The sequence below is a fragment of the Alosa pseudoharengus genome, unplaced genomic scaffold (genome assembly GCF_046254945.1).
Source record: "Alosa pseudoharengus isolate Yale_2024_CS ecotype anadromous, Long Island Sound unplaced genomic scaffold, YU_APseudo_1.1 YU_APseudo_1.1_scf_6, whole genome shotgun sequence".
Lineage (NCBI taxonomy): Eukaryota > Metazoa > Chordata > Actinopteri > Clupeiformes > Clupeidae > Alosa > Alosa pseudoharengus.
In genome coordinates, this window is record NW_027468848.1 from 11,147,465 (window position 1) to 11,165,767 (window position 18,303).

At 44.2% G+C, this 18,303-nt stretch overlaps 1 protein-coding gene across 2 annotated transcripts; it reads left to right on the forward strand.

Annotated features, from left to right (window-relative positions):
- Positions 1-225: 225 nt before the first annotated feature.
- Positions 226-18,303, forward strand: LOC143105556 (tripartite motif-containing protein 16-like). 2 transcript variants are annotated; one of them, XM_076269557.1, is made up of 6 exons: positions 227-881; positions 5,868-5,963; positions 15,639-15,872; positions 16,216-16,366; positions 17,030-17,086; positions 17,410-18,291. In XM_076269557.1, exons 1-6 carry the CDS (start codon positions 288-290, stop codon positions 17,922-17,924), a joined length of 1,647 nt encoding a protein of 548 aa, XP_076125672.1. In that variant the 5' UTR covers positions 227-287; the 3' UTR covers positions 17,925-18,291. The 2 variants fall into 2 exon arrangements, with proteins under 2 accessions (XP_076125673.1, XP_076125672.1); XM_076269558.1 differs by lacking the exon at positions 17,030-17,086 and having other exon boundaries at positions 226-881; positions 17,410-18,303.

An 18,303-nucleotide genomic window follows, 5' to 3' on the forward strand; every position in this document is an offset into this window, starting at 1 on the left:
TTGTTTTACTCTTAGGTTGGAGCAATGAACCCATACTGTCAATAGTCCACATTAATTGGTCATATCAGCCATGCAGAATTACCTGGCAATCTTTTTATCAATAACAAATGTGTTTTGGCCGTGGCGACGAATGTGATTTGCTCTGCACTGACACACCCTTAAATGCAGCAAGTCTTTCCCAAGCTGTAGGCTAGTCTACACCGAATTCAGAGGAAACGAAGCTGAAGTACCTCTGAAGTATTAAGTGTTTTCAGAGGTTCCTAAAGTGTCTGTCGTGCTCATGAAGAATGGCAGAGGCGATTTCAATTAACCAGTACATTTGTATGTGTCCGATTTGTTTGGATCTTCTGACGGATCCAGTTACTCTTAACTGTGGACACAATTACTGCACGGGCTGCATTAAGGGCTGCTGGGATCAGGAAGATCAGAAGGGAGTTTACAGCTGCCCACAATGCAGACAGACATTCACTCCGAGACCTGTTTTAAACAAAAACAACTTTGTTGCTGAGCTTGTGGAACAGTTCAGGAAGACTTTAATTCAAGGTAGGCCTACTGCTTCTCCTCAGTGTTTTGCTGGACCTGGAGATGTGGAGTGTGACAGCTGCACCGGGAGAAAACTAAAAGCCGTCAAGTCCTGCCTGGCGTGTTTGTTGTCGTACTGCGAGACTCATCTCCAGCGCCATGATGAACTCTTCTCAGGGAAAAGACACAACGTGGTTGATGTCACAGGTCAGCTACAAGACAAGATCTGCACTCAACACCAGAGGCTTCTGGAGGTATTTTGTCGCACGGATCAGAGTTGCGTCTGTGTGCTATGTCTGGTAGATGAACATAAAGGCCACGACACGGTCTCCGCTGCAGCTGAGAGAACGGAGAAACAGGTAAGCACCGGGGAGGGAGTTCAGTTCAGGTGCGGATATTTTTAGTGTGACTGCTTAACCACCATGGAGAATGTATCCCTTAGAAAACGTACCATAATGATAAATCATTCATGCAATGGCAATTCATGCAATGCCAATTCAGTCAGAGTCAGAGGGACCCAGCACTGATATTTACAGTATGTTTATGTCATATCCTAAAGGATCAAATGTGTGTATGATTGTAAATGTGTGCAGTAGCCTATAATTGTACATGGGTCCCTAGTATAGTGGTATACCAATTTAGGCTAATTGACTGGCTTTATTTAAAACGAGGGTTTTCTGCCCTCAGTGTGGGAGTCTAGGAGAGCATTTGATGTGTCAACCTCCTGTTGGTTGATTTATGTTTTTATTTGAACGATTTATGACTTTTTTTGTTGGCAAGGTGTCGGGTTTTCAGCCCATTTTTTACAAGTGGTTAACATTATAAGGAGCCCCAGGGGTTCATATTGTGCTTTTTGAGAGGAAAACCTTTCTAAGGTTTTCATTAGGTTAATAAAAATATTTTGGATCAGACATACAATGAAAAATATTATTATTTCTACAGATGTTTATTCGTACAACTAGTCATATGTATTGCCTGAAATTATATTACTTATTAAATGTTTCTTTCAGAAGCAGAGCTACATAGAATAGTGTGCTGAGCTCCCAGTCATTACTGATCCCAATCTGCTCCTTTGTGCCAAGATTAACACAGTCGGGCGTCATTACTGTCAGATTGCTGAGTAGGTTGGGGCCCAAATGCACGACAAGAGGCTTGAGAATACATCCAAACACTAGTTTACTCTTGAAAACCCAGGAAACATGGGCAACATGACAAAACCATAATGACGAAGCAAAGACAAAGACAACCACAAGACCTTAAAGGGGAACTTGGCAACTATTTCAACGTAATGTAACGTTTAATGCACACGACACCAACGTTGTTCAATGGCAGCTTTATTGGCTCACGAACGAGGGCAGGGACTCAGACACAGATCACAATACACACAGAGCAGGTCAAGAAAACACACACACTACACCAACAGGGGAGGTCCAGCCCCCCACACGAAAAGGAACACACATGAGGGATAACTAAAAAGGGAAACAGGTTACGATAAAAACACCAACTTTACACTTCTAATTTAGGAGAATAACGACATAAACCCCCCGATTGTTCACCCTCGTGTCCCAGCATGCCTTTCGCTGGAGAACGATAACACAGTCTTTATGCGCCGACGCTACATAGCTCCCTCAACAAGCCGTTGCCGTCCTCGGCAACGACCACAAGGTAGCCACATGCTAGCGTCGGCGCGCGTCGCCCGCCACTCAGTCCAGCGCGACAGTACCGCCAAATCACGTGGGGTGCACGCGCCGCAGGAGCTCACTCAGCGAGGCCCACGCTGCTAGCAATCCAGTTCGGGCGTGCTAGCAGCCACGTGGCCGACCCCGCTCGTCACCAGCTCCCTCTCAGCAGCCGCCCTCAGGCTGCCCTTTCCGCGGCGTGTCACCACGGCACTCCTCCTCTCCAGACGGGGCCCTAGGTGGCCTTACAACCGTTGACGCTGTACCAAGCACCGGGGTTCGGGGGGGCCAGATGAAGCTGCGCCAACGCCACTCCGCTCCGTCGAGTCGCCGACCAGGACAGACAGGCACCGACTCCACAGCAACCGGACCGCGCTGAGCTCTCCCGCTGCAGCTACCGTCTTCGGCGTCCCTCCTCGTGTTGCCATCTCGCAGAGCCGTACTGCTCTGTTCCCGGCCCGTTCCACTCCTTTGCGGCCTCGGCGAAGGCACGACCCCCGAGATGGTCGTGCTATCGAACTCCACACAACGAACTTTTTTTTTTTTTTTTTTTTTTAAAAGGCGCCGGCCAACAGGCCAACTAGAACAAGCGCCTAGCACTGCACGGTGCCCCTCACACGCACCCAAAAGTTAAAGCACACACAAAACAGTTACACACTAGAGGGCCCCCACCCTCTTCCCTACCCAAAAGTCCCCGCACCCCTCGTGGCTCCAAAATGGCGCGAAGCAGGCGCGGCCGCCCAGGCTCCCCATCCTCCTCGCCGCTTCATTCTCCCCCGCGACAAACGGGCTTCTCTCCGGGACCCACAGTCGGCCCGTCGAGGAGGGCCGGAAGTGAGCTGCCAGCTCACGCTGTCTCTCCCCCGGCGGGGGCAGCCTTTCCGGCCCCACCTCGACCAGCAATGCAGGTGGCCCGTCTTCCGCGCCGCTCTCACTCTCGTTCCCGCTCTCGCCGCCGCTCTGCTCCTCCCTCGCCCCTGGCGCGCTCTCCGCCGCCAGCAGGCCCGGGTCTCTCCCGAGGAACCCGCTCCCGTCCTCCTCAGGCAGCTCGAGTAGACGGCCCTCTTCTTCTGAGCAGAGATCTCCCGGCGCTTCGTCTGCCGCGCGGAGCCAGGCTTTGATGATGGCGCCCCTCCTCCTCTCCCTCCGTCGCCGAGCCTTTGTGCGAGCCTTCTGAGCCCTGAAAAGGGCTGGCGGGAGCCCCGGGGTCAGGTCGCCTGCCCTCACGTAGACTCCCGGGGCAGGGGCAGCTCCGCCACTCAGTCCAGCATTGGAGGCGTCCATGTTCGAAAGTCGCTTCTGACACCAATGTAACGTTTAATGCACACGACACCAACGTTGTTCAATGGCAGCTTTATTGGCTCACGAACGAGGGCAGGGACTCAGACACAGATCACAATACACACAGAGCAGGTCAAGAAAACACACACACTACACCAACAGGGGAGGTCCAGCCCCCCACACGAAAAGGAACACACATGAGGGATAACTAAAAAGGGAAACAGGTTACGATAAAAACACCAACTTTACACTTCTAACTTAGGAGAATAACGACATAAACCCCCCGATTGTTCACCCTCGTGTCCCAGCATGCCTTTCGCTGGAGAACGATAACACAGTCTTTATGCGCCGACGCTACAGTAATAAACCCGTTTAGAAATCATTTGGATGGTTAAATGACCTGTTCCGGTGAAAATGGTGACTTTTCCCGCTGCCCCTAGCGTCCCCAGGCGGAAAACCAACCTTGCAACATTGAGACTACCGTCCCGAAAAGATAAGTGAGAAACAAAAAACTAGTTTTAAATCGTGTTTCTTACCTTGTAACATCCACATTGTCTGCCAAACTTATGCTAACCGTTTTGCTAGCTTGTAAACAAATTCATGTGCTTTATCGTTACCTTTTTCCACAGTTTAAAATAGCATAATGCACAATTTCTCCAGCAGAGGGGGAAATCCTGCCAAGTTTCCCTTTAAATACACAAGAAGGTAATTAAAGGACACAGACGATAGGGCAAAAACAAGTAATACATTACATTACCTTACATTACATTACATTACATTACATTTCATTTGGCTGACACATTTTTAACCAAAGCGACTAACAACATGGTAACAGTTTAAAAACAGACAATTTAATAACAGACAATTTTAAAACGGTAGAGTACAGTAAGAAGTGCATCAGTGAGTGCTGTTCTTAAACAGTTGAGTGTCAGTTCAAGACGGCTGGTAAGTGCTAGCATCAATCATATATATATATTTGTTAGCCGAGGGAATTCGTTTTGTTAGCCGAGGGAATTCGTTATCTTTGTCAGATGATCTAGGCAGACGTCTCTATCACCCGTCATAGCAAATAAGCAATGCACTTACGTGGACATTAATGTATTCCATCGGTGATGCTGAACATCTGAGCAAGAATACTGTATGTCCGAAAATAAATCGGACATAGGCCTACAGTATGCTGAACATCTGAGCAAGAATAGCCTAAAATAAATCGGACATATAGGCCTAATAAATTAAAATCACAATTTTAACAAACTTGTTGAATTGAATGTCATATACTGTACCCTGCACATAAAGGCTACACATTTCCACAGCACCAGAATCCGACCGAATGCCTCCCTCAACCCCTTCCATAATCGGCCTTCCACTATTATTTGCAATGGCCAACTCCTCTACTACTGTAAAACACTCTGGTGCCTTACAGTAGTGTTCAAAGAAACCTTTTCCTTGTTAGCTGTAAAACAGAGGCCAAGTGAATACTATAGGCCTACATGTTTTCATAATTAAGAAATATTAATGCAAGCTATAACTATATAAACCTACTATTCTGAATAATGTTTTTGTGTTTCATTTTCACCTGCTGCCATGTGCGTTTGGCAATGGTGTTGCATCTGAAATGTTCACAGGATTAGGCATACACTAAATCATTCAATGGGGGCTAAACATTCAGTTATCCTTATTACTGTAATCTATATGGCCACTTCTGAATTGTGTTGCATCTGTAGGCCTTTCTATAAACTCAAAATAGGCAATTTAATTATTTCAACTCATTTCAGACATTCCGCAAGCTATTAATCCTCCGTAACACATATTTGAAGAACATGTGGAAATAAAACTTTACTTTTAGGCATTTAGGCTACCCGATCTGCAATACGTTGCCAACAGCCTTGTCTTGCAATAATTGTGCATTCCTCGTCCGTAAAATAAGGTGATCGCGTCATCATTGAAAGTGGTGACTTGCGCTGCAACCCGCCCCTTTTATGTGAACGCGCACAAACTCCAATTAGGTTAACCCCAGTTCAACAAATCAACTTCTTAATCAGCGTCGTAGTACCGATTAACACCACTTATGATAACCAGGTTTTGTCAACCCCGGTTTAACAAAGTAACCCTGGGTTACATCTGGGTAGGTTAAGCTCCCTTCGTAGTACAGGCCCTAAGAGTCCCAAAAACCAAAACACAAACTCCAAACCGTGACAATTACTGAATATGTGGTATATCTCCTAAGTCCCAATAAAGACACTGTTTGCTCAGTGGTTTCCACAGATCCTGCAAAGAAACAGGCTTCTTAATGACTACATTTATGAAATCAAAATTTCATGTGAGGATTAAATTGACTATGTAGTATGTAGTTATGTGTAGTCTGGTATTATAACTGTCATTTAGAAAGAGATGGAGGAGACCAAGAGGAAACTCCATCAGAGACTCCAGGAGAGAGAGAAGGAGCTGCCGGAGCTGAGGAAGGCTGTGGAGACTCTCAAGGTGAGTACTGAGAAAACTATAGACCCTCTCAACTGCATAAACATACAGGTGTGCTCCTTAGGCATTCCCGGTGGCACAATTATCAACATTGAGCTAATGGTAACTTGGGGACAAACAATAATGTAGTACTGACCAGAGGAGAGGACAGCAGCTGGCTGCCATATCAGAGCTCATCTAACGGTAGCCAGTTGGTACGTAGCTGTGCAGTGTGTAAACCTCCCTCCCAACACCTTAAAGGAACACGCCACCCAATGTCAGTAGTAATATATGTTCTTACCTTAACTTTCACGAGTTGAGTCATACCTCTCCCGTGTCGGTACGTGCACTCAAACGCTCTGGTGCGCGGCTGGACTGTGTTAGCATGTTGCTATGCTAGCGGGCTTTGCCGTAACTAGCCATAGAAGTAATCAAAAACATCCACGTTTTCCCGACTTAAATACAGTTGCACGAGTAGTTGATAGAAATGTCTACGGCCACGCAACATGAAACGTGGCGATTTTCCAAGCGAATAAACAGGAGAACTACAATGTGTGGCGCAATAGCACTTGGGAGTACTTCGACCTAGCGTAGTAGTATTGTTAACACCTAATTGTAGATCCTATCCACCACAGAGTTTAGAATCCATGCTGGATCGACCCTCAGCCTCTCCCTCCCCTCTGAGCGAGAGAGAGGCACACACACTAGAGATGCGCTGATGGGCTATTATTTCAAGCATAACTGCATAGCAAAACTTATCATCCATCAGCCATCCATCAGCACCAAAGTTTTTTGACCAATTTTCAAAACCGCACCCGCCCACCATCCACTGGTTGTTTTAATGTAGGCTATATGGGTGATGCAGCGCTGCTGACGTGAGGCTAGAAAGCCCTTGCCTGTTCTAGAAAGACTGATCCAATGCAGCAAATATATTAAAAGGCTAAAGTCGTACATTGGCTATGTTGTAGCCTATCCCCAGAATATCAGCAGCAAACTCAGTCTCTGTCTCGCAAAACAGTCTCCAAATAAAACGCACATCGGCCTGTTGCCTATTCTGCCAGCTTGTGACAATATATCGTCCAAAATGCTTGATTGCATTGCATTCTCCACATTTTTAGCTAAATTTTCATGTACCACATCAGCATTTTTGTTCAGTGAATCTTTTGTAAATTGCTTTACAATTACCGTCGGGCCTATAGGCCTATTGCCTGGCTTGCCTCAGCTTCGGTCACGTCCTTTTACAATTTTATCATTGTAATTTCAACATGCTCCTGGCCTACTAATTAATGCCTATTGTACTTTATTTTTTGCAAAAAGAAAGAAATCCTTGATAAAATAACAAGTCATTCACATTATAGGCTACTTTACGCACTGTTATGTCGGGGTGACTGACAAGCCTGTTCTGAAGACTCCCATTCATTTTGACTGCACGGGAAGAGAGCGCGTCTTTTTCAGTCAGACAGCGCAATTCATTTTATAGCAGGCCGATCGGACAAACTATATGACGCCTCGATATTAAAGAAACTCCGACTCCATTCATTCTGAAAGTCCACCGCACAACAGTGCAACGTGCATGTTCACATTTTTAGTAACAACCGCCAAACTTGCTTGCTTGCCTTACACATCTAAGTTTTCCGACTATTTTTCTTACCTTCTTTTTCCGCTGTGGATGTTTGTAGAAGTTTGTAGAAGTTTTAGCTCTTACGTTCTGAACATCTCGCACTGCCATCGCCCGATGTCATTTCTGAGTCATATAACTCTCTGTCTCTCTTTTAAATGCCTATTCCCTGAATGGTAGGCTACAATTACTATGTGTTTTATATATAGGCTAATATCGAAACAAAATAACCCAGGCAGTCTCATCTAGGATATAACACAGGTTGAAGTCAACGTCAAGTTGGTTCTATTTAGGGAGGTGAATGTGTGTAAACATCTGTAGATGACTCAGAAATGACATCGGAAGACAAGGAGTGAATAGTGGCAAGAGGCAAGCCGAAGGCTGCTGACAAGAGCCCGACGCTATTGTAAAGCAATTTACAAAAGATTCACTGAACAAAAATGCTGATATGGTACATGAAAATTTAGCTAAAAATGTGGAGAATGCAATGCAATCAAGCATTGTGGACGATATATTGTCACAAGCTGGCAGAATAGGCAACTGGCCGATGTGCGTTTTATTTGGAGACTGTTTTGCGAGACAGAGACTGAGTTTGCTGCTGATATTCTAGGGATAGGCTACAACATAGCCAATGAACGACTTTAGCCTTTTAATATATTTGCTGCATTGGATCAGTCTTTCTAGAACAGGCAAGGGCTTTCTAGCCTCACGTCAGCAGCGCTGCATCACCCATATAGCCTACATTAAAACAACCAGCGGATGGTGGGCGGGTGCGGTTTTGAAAATTGGTCAAAAAACTTTGGTGCTGATGGATGATAAGTTTTGCTATGCAGTTATGGTTGAAATAATAGCCCATCAGCGCATCTCTAGTGTGTGTGCCTCTCTCTCGCTCAGAGGGGAGGGAGAGGCTGAGGGTCGATCCAGCATGGATTCTAAACTCTGTGGTGGATAGGATCTACAATTAGGTGTTAACAATACTACTACGCTAGGTCGAAGTACTCCCAAGTGCTATTGCGCCACACATTGTACAGTGGGCAGTGCTTCGACTTGGCCAGCTTCACTCGCGGTCTGCGCGTGGGATCACGCGGTGTCAGGCGACTTTAATTTGTATTTTCCCAGTGAGACGCTGCAACAACCCAAACAACCGGTAGATGGCTCAAGTGAGCAGGGTGTCTCGTAAAAAGAAATGGAGCCTGGAAAACCCTACACAGACTTCACTACAGACTTTAGCAGACTGGTTTAGAAATAATTTAATAGCCAGAAATATGCCTGCCCTGCCCTAATAAAGAAATATTTGGTTAACTGCGAGTGAATCCCGTTTGCAGCCGTAGAAGAAACGCAGGACAAATTAAACATTCTGGTTTTCTCCGAGTGCAACGATGATAGACAGACATCGTTTGGACAAAATATAGAGCATATTAACCTCAGTTGCTCAGCCAAATGCCTTCCTGTTACGTCCTGTTATCACAGAGTTACAGGCATAAACGCTTTTTGATGGTCACAAGTTTACTTCATTAGCGGTTTATTTTTTTTTAATTATTATTAAAGAGTGTTTTTCATTTAAAGGTTTGACTTCGTGCTTATTCAGTAGAGCATTTAGTGCTCTCCCCAATCCCAGACGTTCACATTGCATGTTTGTTTGTAATGGATGCAACCGCGAGATAGGCTATGCGTTTGACGGCAATGAGTTGTTAACAGACATGAACCAAGACATATAGCCCAGCAGCAATCTAGGGACTGTTCGTTATTTATTGAAGGGGCCACCGGAGGAATTTTGAGTGCTTCAGTCAAAAGTTGCATGACCCTCTCTTGCCTGCTAGAAATTGTTCAATGACCCTCCGACAGAATTGTTAAAAAAGACATGACCCTCCCCTGCCAATTGTCGCTGTCTTCCGCCCGCGCCACAGCCACACACTGTGATAACGTTCTTAAATCAATCTTTCCCCCGCTGTCTTGCCGTTTTAATGTTTTCCCGTGGATTATCCCATATTTTAATACTCTCATAACAGCCCTGCCATCGGGCCTGTCTCTGTGTTGCCCTGTTGCTACCCCTTGCCCTTCCAACGAAACAGATGTCTTCAAATCATCGTTTTCCTTGCTTGAAGGTGAACTTAGAGTGATGTTAACCTATTTAAGTGATTGTCGTGAGAGCACAATTCATTGGCGCTTACATGTTCGGCCTTATGTCTACGTGCGCACCTGAGGCTACAAGAGAAAGAATTTCCCCTGTTTGTATGTTCACTCCAACTTACCAACTCTGCACTGTAGACCCTAACTGGCTATTTATATTTTCTGTGAAATAAGCAAAAGTATTTGTTCAACTTTATGAAGCATAATTACGCATAGGCTACTTGGAACATAATACATTTGACAAAGGACAGATGTATGTTGCTAGTGACAAAATATTAACTTTCAGTGTTTTACGATGTCTTTGTCATGGGGAAGTGTTTTTCCCCATGCATTTATTCTAGGCTACTGTCAGTGACTGCCATGAGAGAAGCGAGTTCTGTGTTTCGTTCATGTCAGTGACTGACGCGAGAGAAGCGGGGTCTGTGTTGTGTTGCGTTGCGTTAATTTATTTTCATTGGGCATGCCGTGCCGTGCCGTCCACAGCTCTTCAGTTCTGACAAAGCCAAAATTACTCCTTTTGAAACAATGAGTGCAGGAAGCGCGTTTGTATGGTTATATTGCTTGACGGGGGGGATCCCAAGAAGCTTTCAGCCATAAGGATACTTTGAGAACATTTCAATTCACCCGACACTAATATTCAAAATGTTGAAAACTATTTCGGCATAGCCTATAAAGCAGTTTAATTAAATGGAATGTTAGTTGTAAACAAACGAGCTACTTGGTGAGGCTTGGCCTCACAGATGCGCTCGTGCCTTAGATGGCAGGAAAAATCTTCACGATAGGCCTATTAACTAACCACCCGATTCACGTTGGCTGGGGGGAAGGGGGGCCATCAGACATTTGTATCCAGTTAAACGTCCCACATACTCGACGCACCCGACCTGTAGCGCGACAATGTGACGTCACAGAAGCGCCGTAACCATTTATACTCGCGCTGGTGGTCGCGACACTAGTTGCAATATTCTCCTGAACAGAGGTGTCGCTGTTGTGAAAAGATTAACGTTACCTACTTACACAGCAGAAGAAGCTGTAGTAAGAAACACCAGTAGCTAGCCTCTGTGATGGTACTATTCACAACTACCATCATCATTATCATGTAGATTCCAAGGTGTGTGCACAGGTACATAGATTATAGATAGATAGATGGATATATAGATAGGTTCTTTAGTCATCCCGAGGTTAATTTTAATAATTTAAACAGTTTAGTTAGCTGGCTAGCTAGCTAGCAACTGGCTGAGTTTGTGTAATTTCCTGAAGTGGAAAGAGATTTTGTTCAGGCCTTAATAGATATCCTTTTGTTTGAAAATAAATCGTTTCTATTCTTTCCTCTTAATTCCATGTGTTGCAACTCTCACTGGTAACTTTGTTAACTTATCCAGCAAACTATTAAAAATTCACGACTGTAACAAAACACTGCAACTCGCTTGCCCTCGAACTAGTCCATCTTCCTGTTTCCGCCTTGTCGCGCTCGTCTGAAAAAAAATGAGTGGTGCGCTACCGTGTGCTACACGGCCAAAACCCTGGCGCGCCAGAGAGATCTACGTCATTTTGACGTCACATTGTCGCGCTACCGGTCGGGTGCGTCAGGTATGTAGAAGCCATTAATCCGGCCCTGCCCCCAAAAAAGCACACCTTCCCAGCTCTGAAAGCTTAAAAGTCAAGAGGACTCCTTACTCACAGACCCTTTCATGGAATTTTCATTATCAGCATCATAGTTGGCCCCACAAGACTTTCTTTTTAACATTCCATATGTTATCTTAATGCAGAGGAAGTAGATTGGGGCCGAAATAGAATGTTCAAGCATTGTTTTTGTTTACCTTGTTGAAAGGGTCCATACCTGCGGCATTTTGCCGTGTTTTGAAATCCTATGCAGCTACAGGAGCTTCCAATCGTGAGGAAGCAATTTTGCATTGTAGGCATAACTAACATGCAATAACGCCACCAACAACAACCAAAATTAGGCTAATCATTGTCAACATGTAAATTAAATGTAACATTATTGTGAATCAAATTATAATTTTAATTTATTTTGCAAACGTAGGCATAGTAACAGAATAATTGAATAATGTTACAAAGATACTACATCAATCCGTATGTTTCATTAGGCTATAGGCTATTTGTTTTGCCTTGATTCATTTAGGCTAGGCCTTTTTATTCAGGGGCCGTATTCACAAAGAATTTTAAGGCTAAAAGTAGCTCCTAACCAAAGATAATGAATGCGTAGTAAGATGGGTCGTCCTAGTTCATATGAGGGCAAACTGGAGTTCTGAATAAGGCTTTCCAAAATTTCCAGGGACAGGAAATGGCCTCTCAGGAAGTATCTTCGTAATCAACCATCTTTGTCCTAACTAGCGAATTTAGGAGCAACTCCTAAAAATAATCGGCGTGCCACTCCTAACTTTAGGACTCCTAATTTTTTTTTTTACAAAAAGTAATTCACGAAGCATTTTAGACCTAAAAGTAGCACCTAAGTCTGGGACAGCTTAAGTCGAGAGGACTCCTAACTCACTAAGACCTATTCATAAACAGCTTTTTTGTGGCATTTTACGTTGCGATGTTTTGAAATGCTTAGCCTATGCGCAACAGGAGCTTCCAATCGCGAGGGAACAATTTTGCATTCATAAAAGGGATGCAATAACGCCACCAACAACAACCAAAACTACTCATTGTTAACATGTAAATGAAATGTAACGTTTCATTGTGAATCAAATTAAAATGTTCTCCTCTTTGCAAACGTAGCCTAGGCATATGGTGACAGATTAATTTAATAATGTTGCAAAGGTAGGCTACTGCATCAATCCATAGGCCTATGTTTCATTAGGCTACTATGCTATTTGTTTTGCCTTACTCTTTATTCATTTAGACTAGGCCTTTTTATTCAGTTATTAATCATCTTCCGTCCTTCGCACTACTTGTGTAGCACACGCATTCTCCGACCTGTCACCTGTCACTCATCATCGGAAGAGAGGTGTTTGGAATTCCCGCGTTACAATCGTCAGCCAATCAAGGTGGTCACTTCAGTCAAGCTCGTGCATGAGTAATGACGTCATCCATAGCAACGAAGACTCACTCCTAGTTTAGGAGTTGTCTGAAAGGCTTTGTGAATAACTTTTAAGAGAAAACTCCAAGCTAAAATCTTTAAGTGCGATTTAGGAGTAGCCTACTTCTAGTAGTAAGATAAAAGCCTTTGTTCATCATTTTCCGTTCTTGTGTAGCGCACGCATTCTGAGACCTGTCACCTGTCACTCATCATCGTAAGGGAGGTGTTTGGAATCATGCCCGCGTTACAATCATCAGCCAATCAAGGTGGTCACGCTTGCCCATTTACCCAAATGAATGGTCGAATATTACTGATGATCATTGTTATTTAAGAACATGCAGTGTGCGTAGGGTAGCCTACCAAAAACATCTTGTTCGTAAAAAAGCATCATAACGCACATTCTGGCGGGTCTGTTATTTACTGTAGGCTGCGCAAACCACAGGCCTTAAGCCTATTTTGGGCAAGCCTGCATTCATTCATTCATTCATTCATTCATTCAACCTTTATTTATTCTCGGAGGGTCATTGAGGGAAGCCCTCATTTTCAATGAAGCCGAGATTACAGAAGCGAAGCAAAGCGCTCCACAAACAAGACAACATTCGAGGCCTTCTGTTGAAGAATTTTATATAAAGCCTGCGCTAACAGTAATCCTCCTGCCCCTGATAGGCCTACCACAGCTGTGGATAGTATGGAATGTTCAAGTAATAACACAATCCAATGTGTGTCTCAATTGTCCCCCGCTGACCACCTCACACATTTCTCTAGATTTTGCAACGAACTTACATGACACAATGCCATAAAATATGCCAGTTTTAGGAGAGAAGAATGTTTGTAATGATACCAGGTAGGCCTACGTTTAACGGTAACAAGTGTAATGAGCTATTCATTGTCGAAGGTGCATGGTGAAGTGTAATTCTTACTTTGGAAAACAAACATTTGGCGATATCATCGCCGATCATCAGAATATTGCAACAGATTCTGTGGGCTCTGGACTGCAGGTAACTTGTTAAGCCAGTGGTTCAAACTTTTATTTCATTCCCCACTTTGATCAAGGGGCATGACTGATGATAGTGGAGATAACGTGTTATCCCGAGGCTTTTGCAAGTCAGCATCTTCGACGGTAGTCTATTAAAAAAAAATTAAAAATAAAAAAGTTTTCGATGTCCCAAACGGAGAGCCATACTTTATTGTTTTTAACGATCTCTATGCTGCTCACAAAAATGTAGGCATGGGGACATGATGAAGTAGGCTATCCAACTGTCGTGTGTTAAATTATTGTGATTACGAGCCAGTGGTTTTCGTGACTCTAACACTAAATGCAACAGGCTCATATCGTCCTCGCATTCGCAAAATGAGGACCAGTGTTTTGTCAAATTGCAAATAGATATTCGTTTTAACGAATTTTTATGATGGTATGAAGTGCTTTTTGTATAGGCTACTATCTTAATCTTGGAATATGGGGAGGGAAGTGGCGCGTCTGCAGTCAGCCAAATATGAATGTAATTCTGCGGCATAAAGCAGATGTATTTGTTTATTGTACAGAAAAAAAAAATGACATGTCAAGCAGTCAATTGACTACATTGCAGTCAAGAAGTAGGGCAAATTAAGACACTGTTTTAATTTGCGTAGTTGCGTTACCCCCAACACTGACAATAACATAGACAGCAAATTAAGATATTTTTTCGTTTTGTGGAGCGGCACCGGTAGGCTATCAAAAGCAGATTTCGATTTTCGCTACCACCGTGTAGTCAAGCCTTAAGCCATACCCAAGTAGCCTAACCTTAATCGAGGTAATGTTTAATTACGATTTATTTTGTTATTGAATTCGTAGGCTGGGATTCCTCTCGGTAACAATTACCACTGACGGAGCGATGTACAGTGGCAGAGCGACGCACAGTGGCTGAAAGTGGTACCAAAGCTTCACGCAGCTTCGTAATGCGCGAATGAAGTGGTCATTTGAAAGCGATGCCCACTGTAGTTCTCCTGTTTATTCGCTTGGAAAATCGCCACGTTTCATGTTGCGTAGCCGTAGACATTTATATCAACTACTCGTGCAACTGTATTTAAGTCGGGAAAACGTGGATGTTTTTGATTACTTCTACGGCTAGTTACGGCAAAGCCCGCTAGCATAGCAACATGCTAACACAGTCCAGCCGCGCACCAGAGCGTTTGAGTGCATGTACTGACACGGGAGAGGTATGACTCGTGAAAGTTAAGGTAAGAACATATATTACTACTGACATTGGGTGGCGTGTTCCTTTAAGAGACGCGCTAGCAAGAGATACTAGAGCCTATGGGTTTTAGGTCACTTGTTAGCGTGCTCGACTGCCATTCTGAGGTGCTGCAAGTTGCAGGTTCAAGACAAGTACGAGTGCAGGCTGAGCTGCTCGGTCAACACAACGCAGGTTACACTCAGTCAGGGCTCTCAATCTCAAAGACGAGTCTGCAAAACTGAGTCACTTTCCAGTTCCTCTGGTCCACACTGTGGGTAACAGGCTGTGTGGAAGAGCTCTGGAGCTCTGGTGAGGTCTGCTTTAGATCAGAGACTTTCTAATGAGGAGACACAGCACTCAAAAAATCCTCCATAGAAATGCATGGGGTTAGTTTGTAACGCCAATATGGCCGTTGTCTACACATACCCCCCCCCCCCCTTCCTGGGCAAAACGTCGACATGTGAATACATTGAGCCAATCATATGGTGTGTTGTGAAGACATCGTGCCAATCATTTGTTGTGAACTCGCCGCTGGAGCAAGGTTGGTGTCGTGAAGCCTTGCGCACGCGCATTTCTGCTGAATGGGATGCCCATGGGATGAGTGCCCAAAAAGTGTTGCAATATGGCCGCCTAGTGGAGGGACTTGCCTAAAAGGACTTTGTTTAGATATACCCTCCTCTTTGTGTGTCTCCTAACAGAGCTCTGCACAGACAGCAGTGGAGGACAGTGAGAGGATCTTCACTGAGATGATCCGCTCCATTGAGAGAAGGCGCTCTGAGGTGACAGAGCTGATCAGAGCTCAGGAGAAGGCTGAGGTGAGTCAGGCTGAAGGACTCCTGAAGCAACTGGAGCAGGAGATTGCTGAGCTGAGGAGGAGAGATGCTGAGCTGGAGCAGCTTTCACACACAGACGATCACATCCATTTCCTCAAGGTAACTGTAGTGTAAATAGAACATTAGCAGACAAAGTATTTAATTTCCAACATCATACAATCCTCGTTGGAACTTACTAATTAAATTGACATGTTTGTCTGTTTGTCTTGCTTGATAGAAACACAAGGGAGAGACCCTCTTCTATTACATCAACTTATGTTGCTTACTATATCCGACCAACTATATTATATAGGACAACTTACATGAGACAGCAATGGTGTATACGATGCTAATCCATTAAAATAACTATTTTGGACAGAGATCATATATCTATAGATCAGATTTAATTGTTTCTATCCAGTCATCTCTCTCTCTCTCTCTTTCTCATTTGAACAATTTTCAGTCAGTCAACCCTCAATCTCAGTCTGAAGACTCATTCAGCACCTCTGTCAGCCAAAGCTGGTCTTTTGAGGCTGTGAAGAAATCTGTCTCCACACTGAAGGGGCAGCTGGAGGATTTCTTCAAGCAGGAAGTCATGAAGATCTCTGCAGCAGGTCGGTTATATAGATATTCATTAGGAAAGGAGAAAAGGTCACATAATATGATGAAGTTTATGCCAAGTGCAGCCTTTTCTCACGGTCTCTTAGAAGTTATAAGTTGTTACAGGTCTATGAGTTGTTCTTTCCAGCACTCTGAGAAACTAAAAAAAATAAATTGATTGAAGCAAAGCGACTCACAAATGCATATTTGTACCCAGAAAGTTTTGGTAATTCAATGTGTAATATACCAACTTAATGACCCATTTGCTCTGCATTTAGTTGGGTTGAGGAATTGATTCAAATGGTTCCATTGCATTCAAATCATAGACTGTATATATACTATATATTCAGTCTATGATTCAAATGAATCAATAAGCTGACACTCTAATCCAGAGAGACTCACAGTGAACTAACTACAGGAACTACTGAAGCAACTTGGGGTTAGGTGCCCTGCTCAGAGGCACAATGGTGGTAGCCCCTGGGATCAAACTCACAACCTTTAGGTGTTCCATTTGGAAGCCCAGTTCCCGAACCACTAGACCACCTGACCCCACATCTGAAGATCTTCTGAACCTGCTCATTCCATCCTGATGAAGATCAGTGATGCTTGCATGAGTGCATCTCCATCTTCACTTTGGTTCAAGTTTGGTTAGTTATAACACATTTCTTCTTTCTCAGTGTCTGATGTCCAGGCTGTTTTTACTGAGCCAGTAACCAGAGAGGAGTTCTTAAAGTGTAAGTGAGACAAACATGTACACACACAGTCATCCATCCAAGTATTTGTGGAATCACACACAGGTCCTCCCCCACACACATACACACACATAAACTCACAAACATAACACAACACACACTTTTAATCTTTTTGAAAACAGACACTCTCACATGTACTTGACAGGCCCTCACACATGTACACTTGAGAACATATCCATTATACAAAAAAATGTCGACTTGACCATATCCATTCATACAAAAAAGTACAGAATCACACACACACACACACACACACACACGCACAGTAGTCTAACTGTGTCCTCTTCTCTCTTCTCCTCCATCAGACTCCTGTCACTTCACACTGGATCCAAACACAGCACACAGAAACCTCCATCTGTCTGAGGGGAACAGGAGGGTGGAGTCCAGAGATGAGCTCCAGTCATATCCTGATCATCCAGAGAGATTTGAAAAGAGGGGTCATGTGCTGTGTAGAGAGGGTGTGTCTGGACGCTGCTACTGGGAGGTGGAGAGGAGTGGGGGGGGTTATATTGCAGTCTCATATAAAAGCATCAGCAGGAAAGGACGAGGTGCTGAGCGTGGGTTTGGATGTAATGATCAGTCCTGGTGTCTGTTCCCCTACAGCTGCAGCTGCTCTTTCTACCACAATTATAAAGAGACTAAACTCCCTCTAGTGGCCAGCTCCAGAATAGGAGTGTATGTGGATCACAGGGCAGGAACTCTGGCCTTTTACAGCATCTCTGACACAATGACCCTCCTGCACAGAGTCCAGACCACATTCACTCACACACTCTACCCTGGGTTTTGGATAGACACTGGATCATTAGTGAAGCTGTTGTGACCCACACCGTACACAGCAGGACAGAAATGCAAAGACCCCAGATACAGATAGATGCTGTTATCACATCCACACACACACACCCATAAACACATCCCATCTCATCAGCACATACAGTATAAGGCCCCACTCACATGTAAGGATCTGAGATTCTCTGTTCTTGGGGAAAACAAAAGACCAAAACCAGTCCCTCATCTCTGGACCCCAGCCGATATTACAGCGTCTACACCTCTGGACCTCTGCTGGAACACACATCAGCACACCACACATAATCTATTGGGAGGGAAATGTGTTGATGAGTGTTTCACCCCCTCTGATCCTAACTAGGAAATCATTTTGAGTCTGTATTCAACTAAGTATTCACAAAGTAATTAACAGCTAT

Bases quoted from the DNA above. Each gene is read 5' to 3' on its own strand.
- LOC143105556 (XM_076269557.1), top strand. From the start codon at position 288: ATGGCAGAGGCGATTTCAATTAACCAGTACATTTGTATGTGTCCGATT. The intron at 5,964-15,638 runs GTGAGTACTGAG...GTCTCCTAACAG, and splicing joins AGGCTGTGGAGACTCTCAAG to AGCTCTGCACAGACAGCAGT. The intron at 16,367-17,029 runs GTCGGTTATATA...CTTCTTTCTCAG, and splicing joins CATGAAGATCTCTGCAGCAG to TGTCTGATGTCCAGGCTGTT.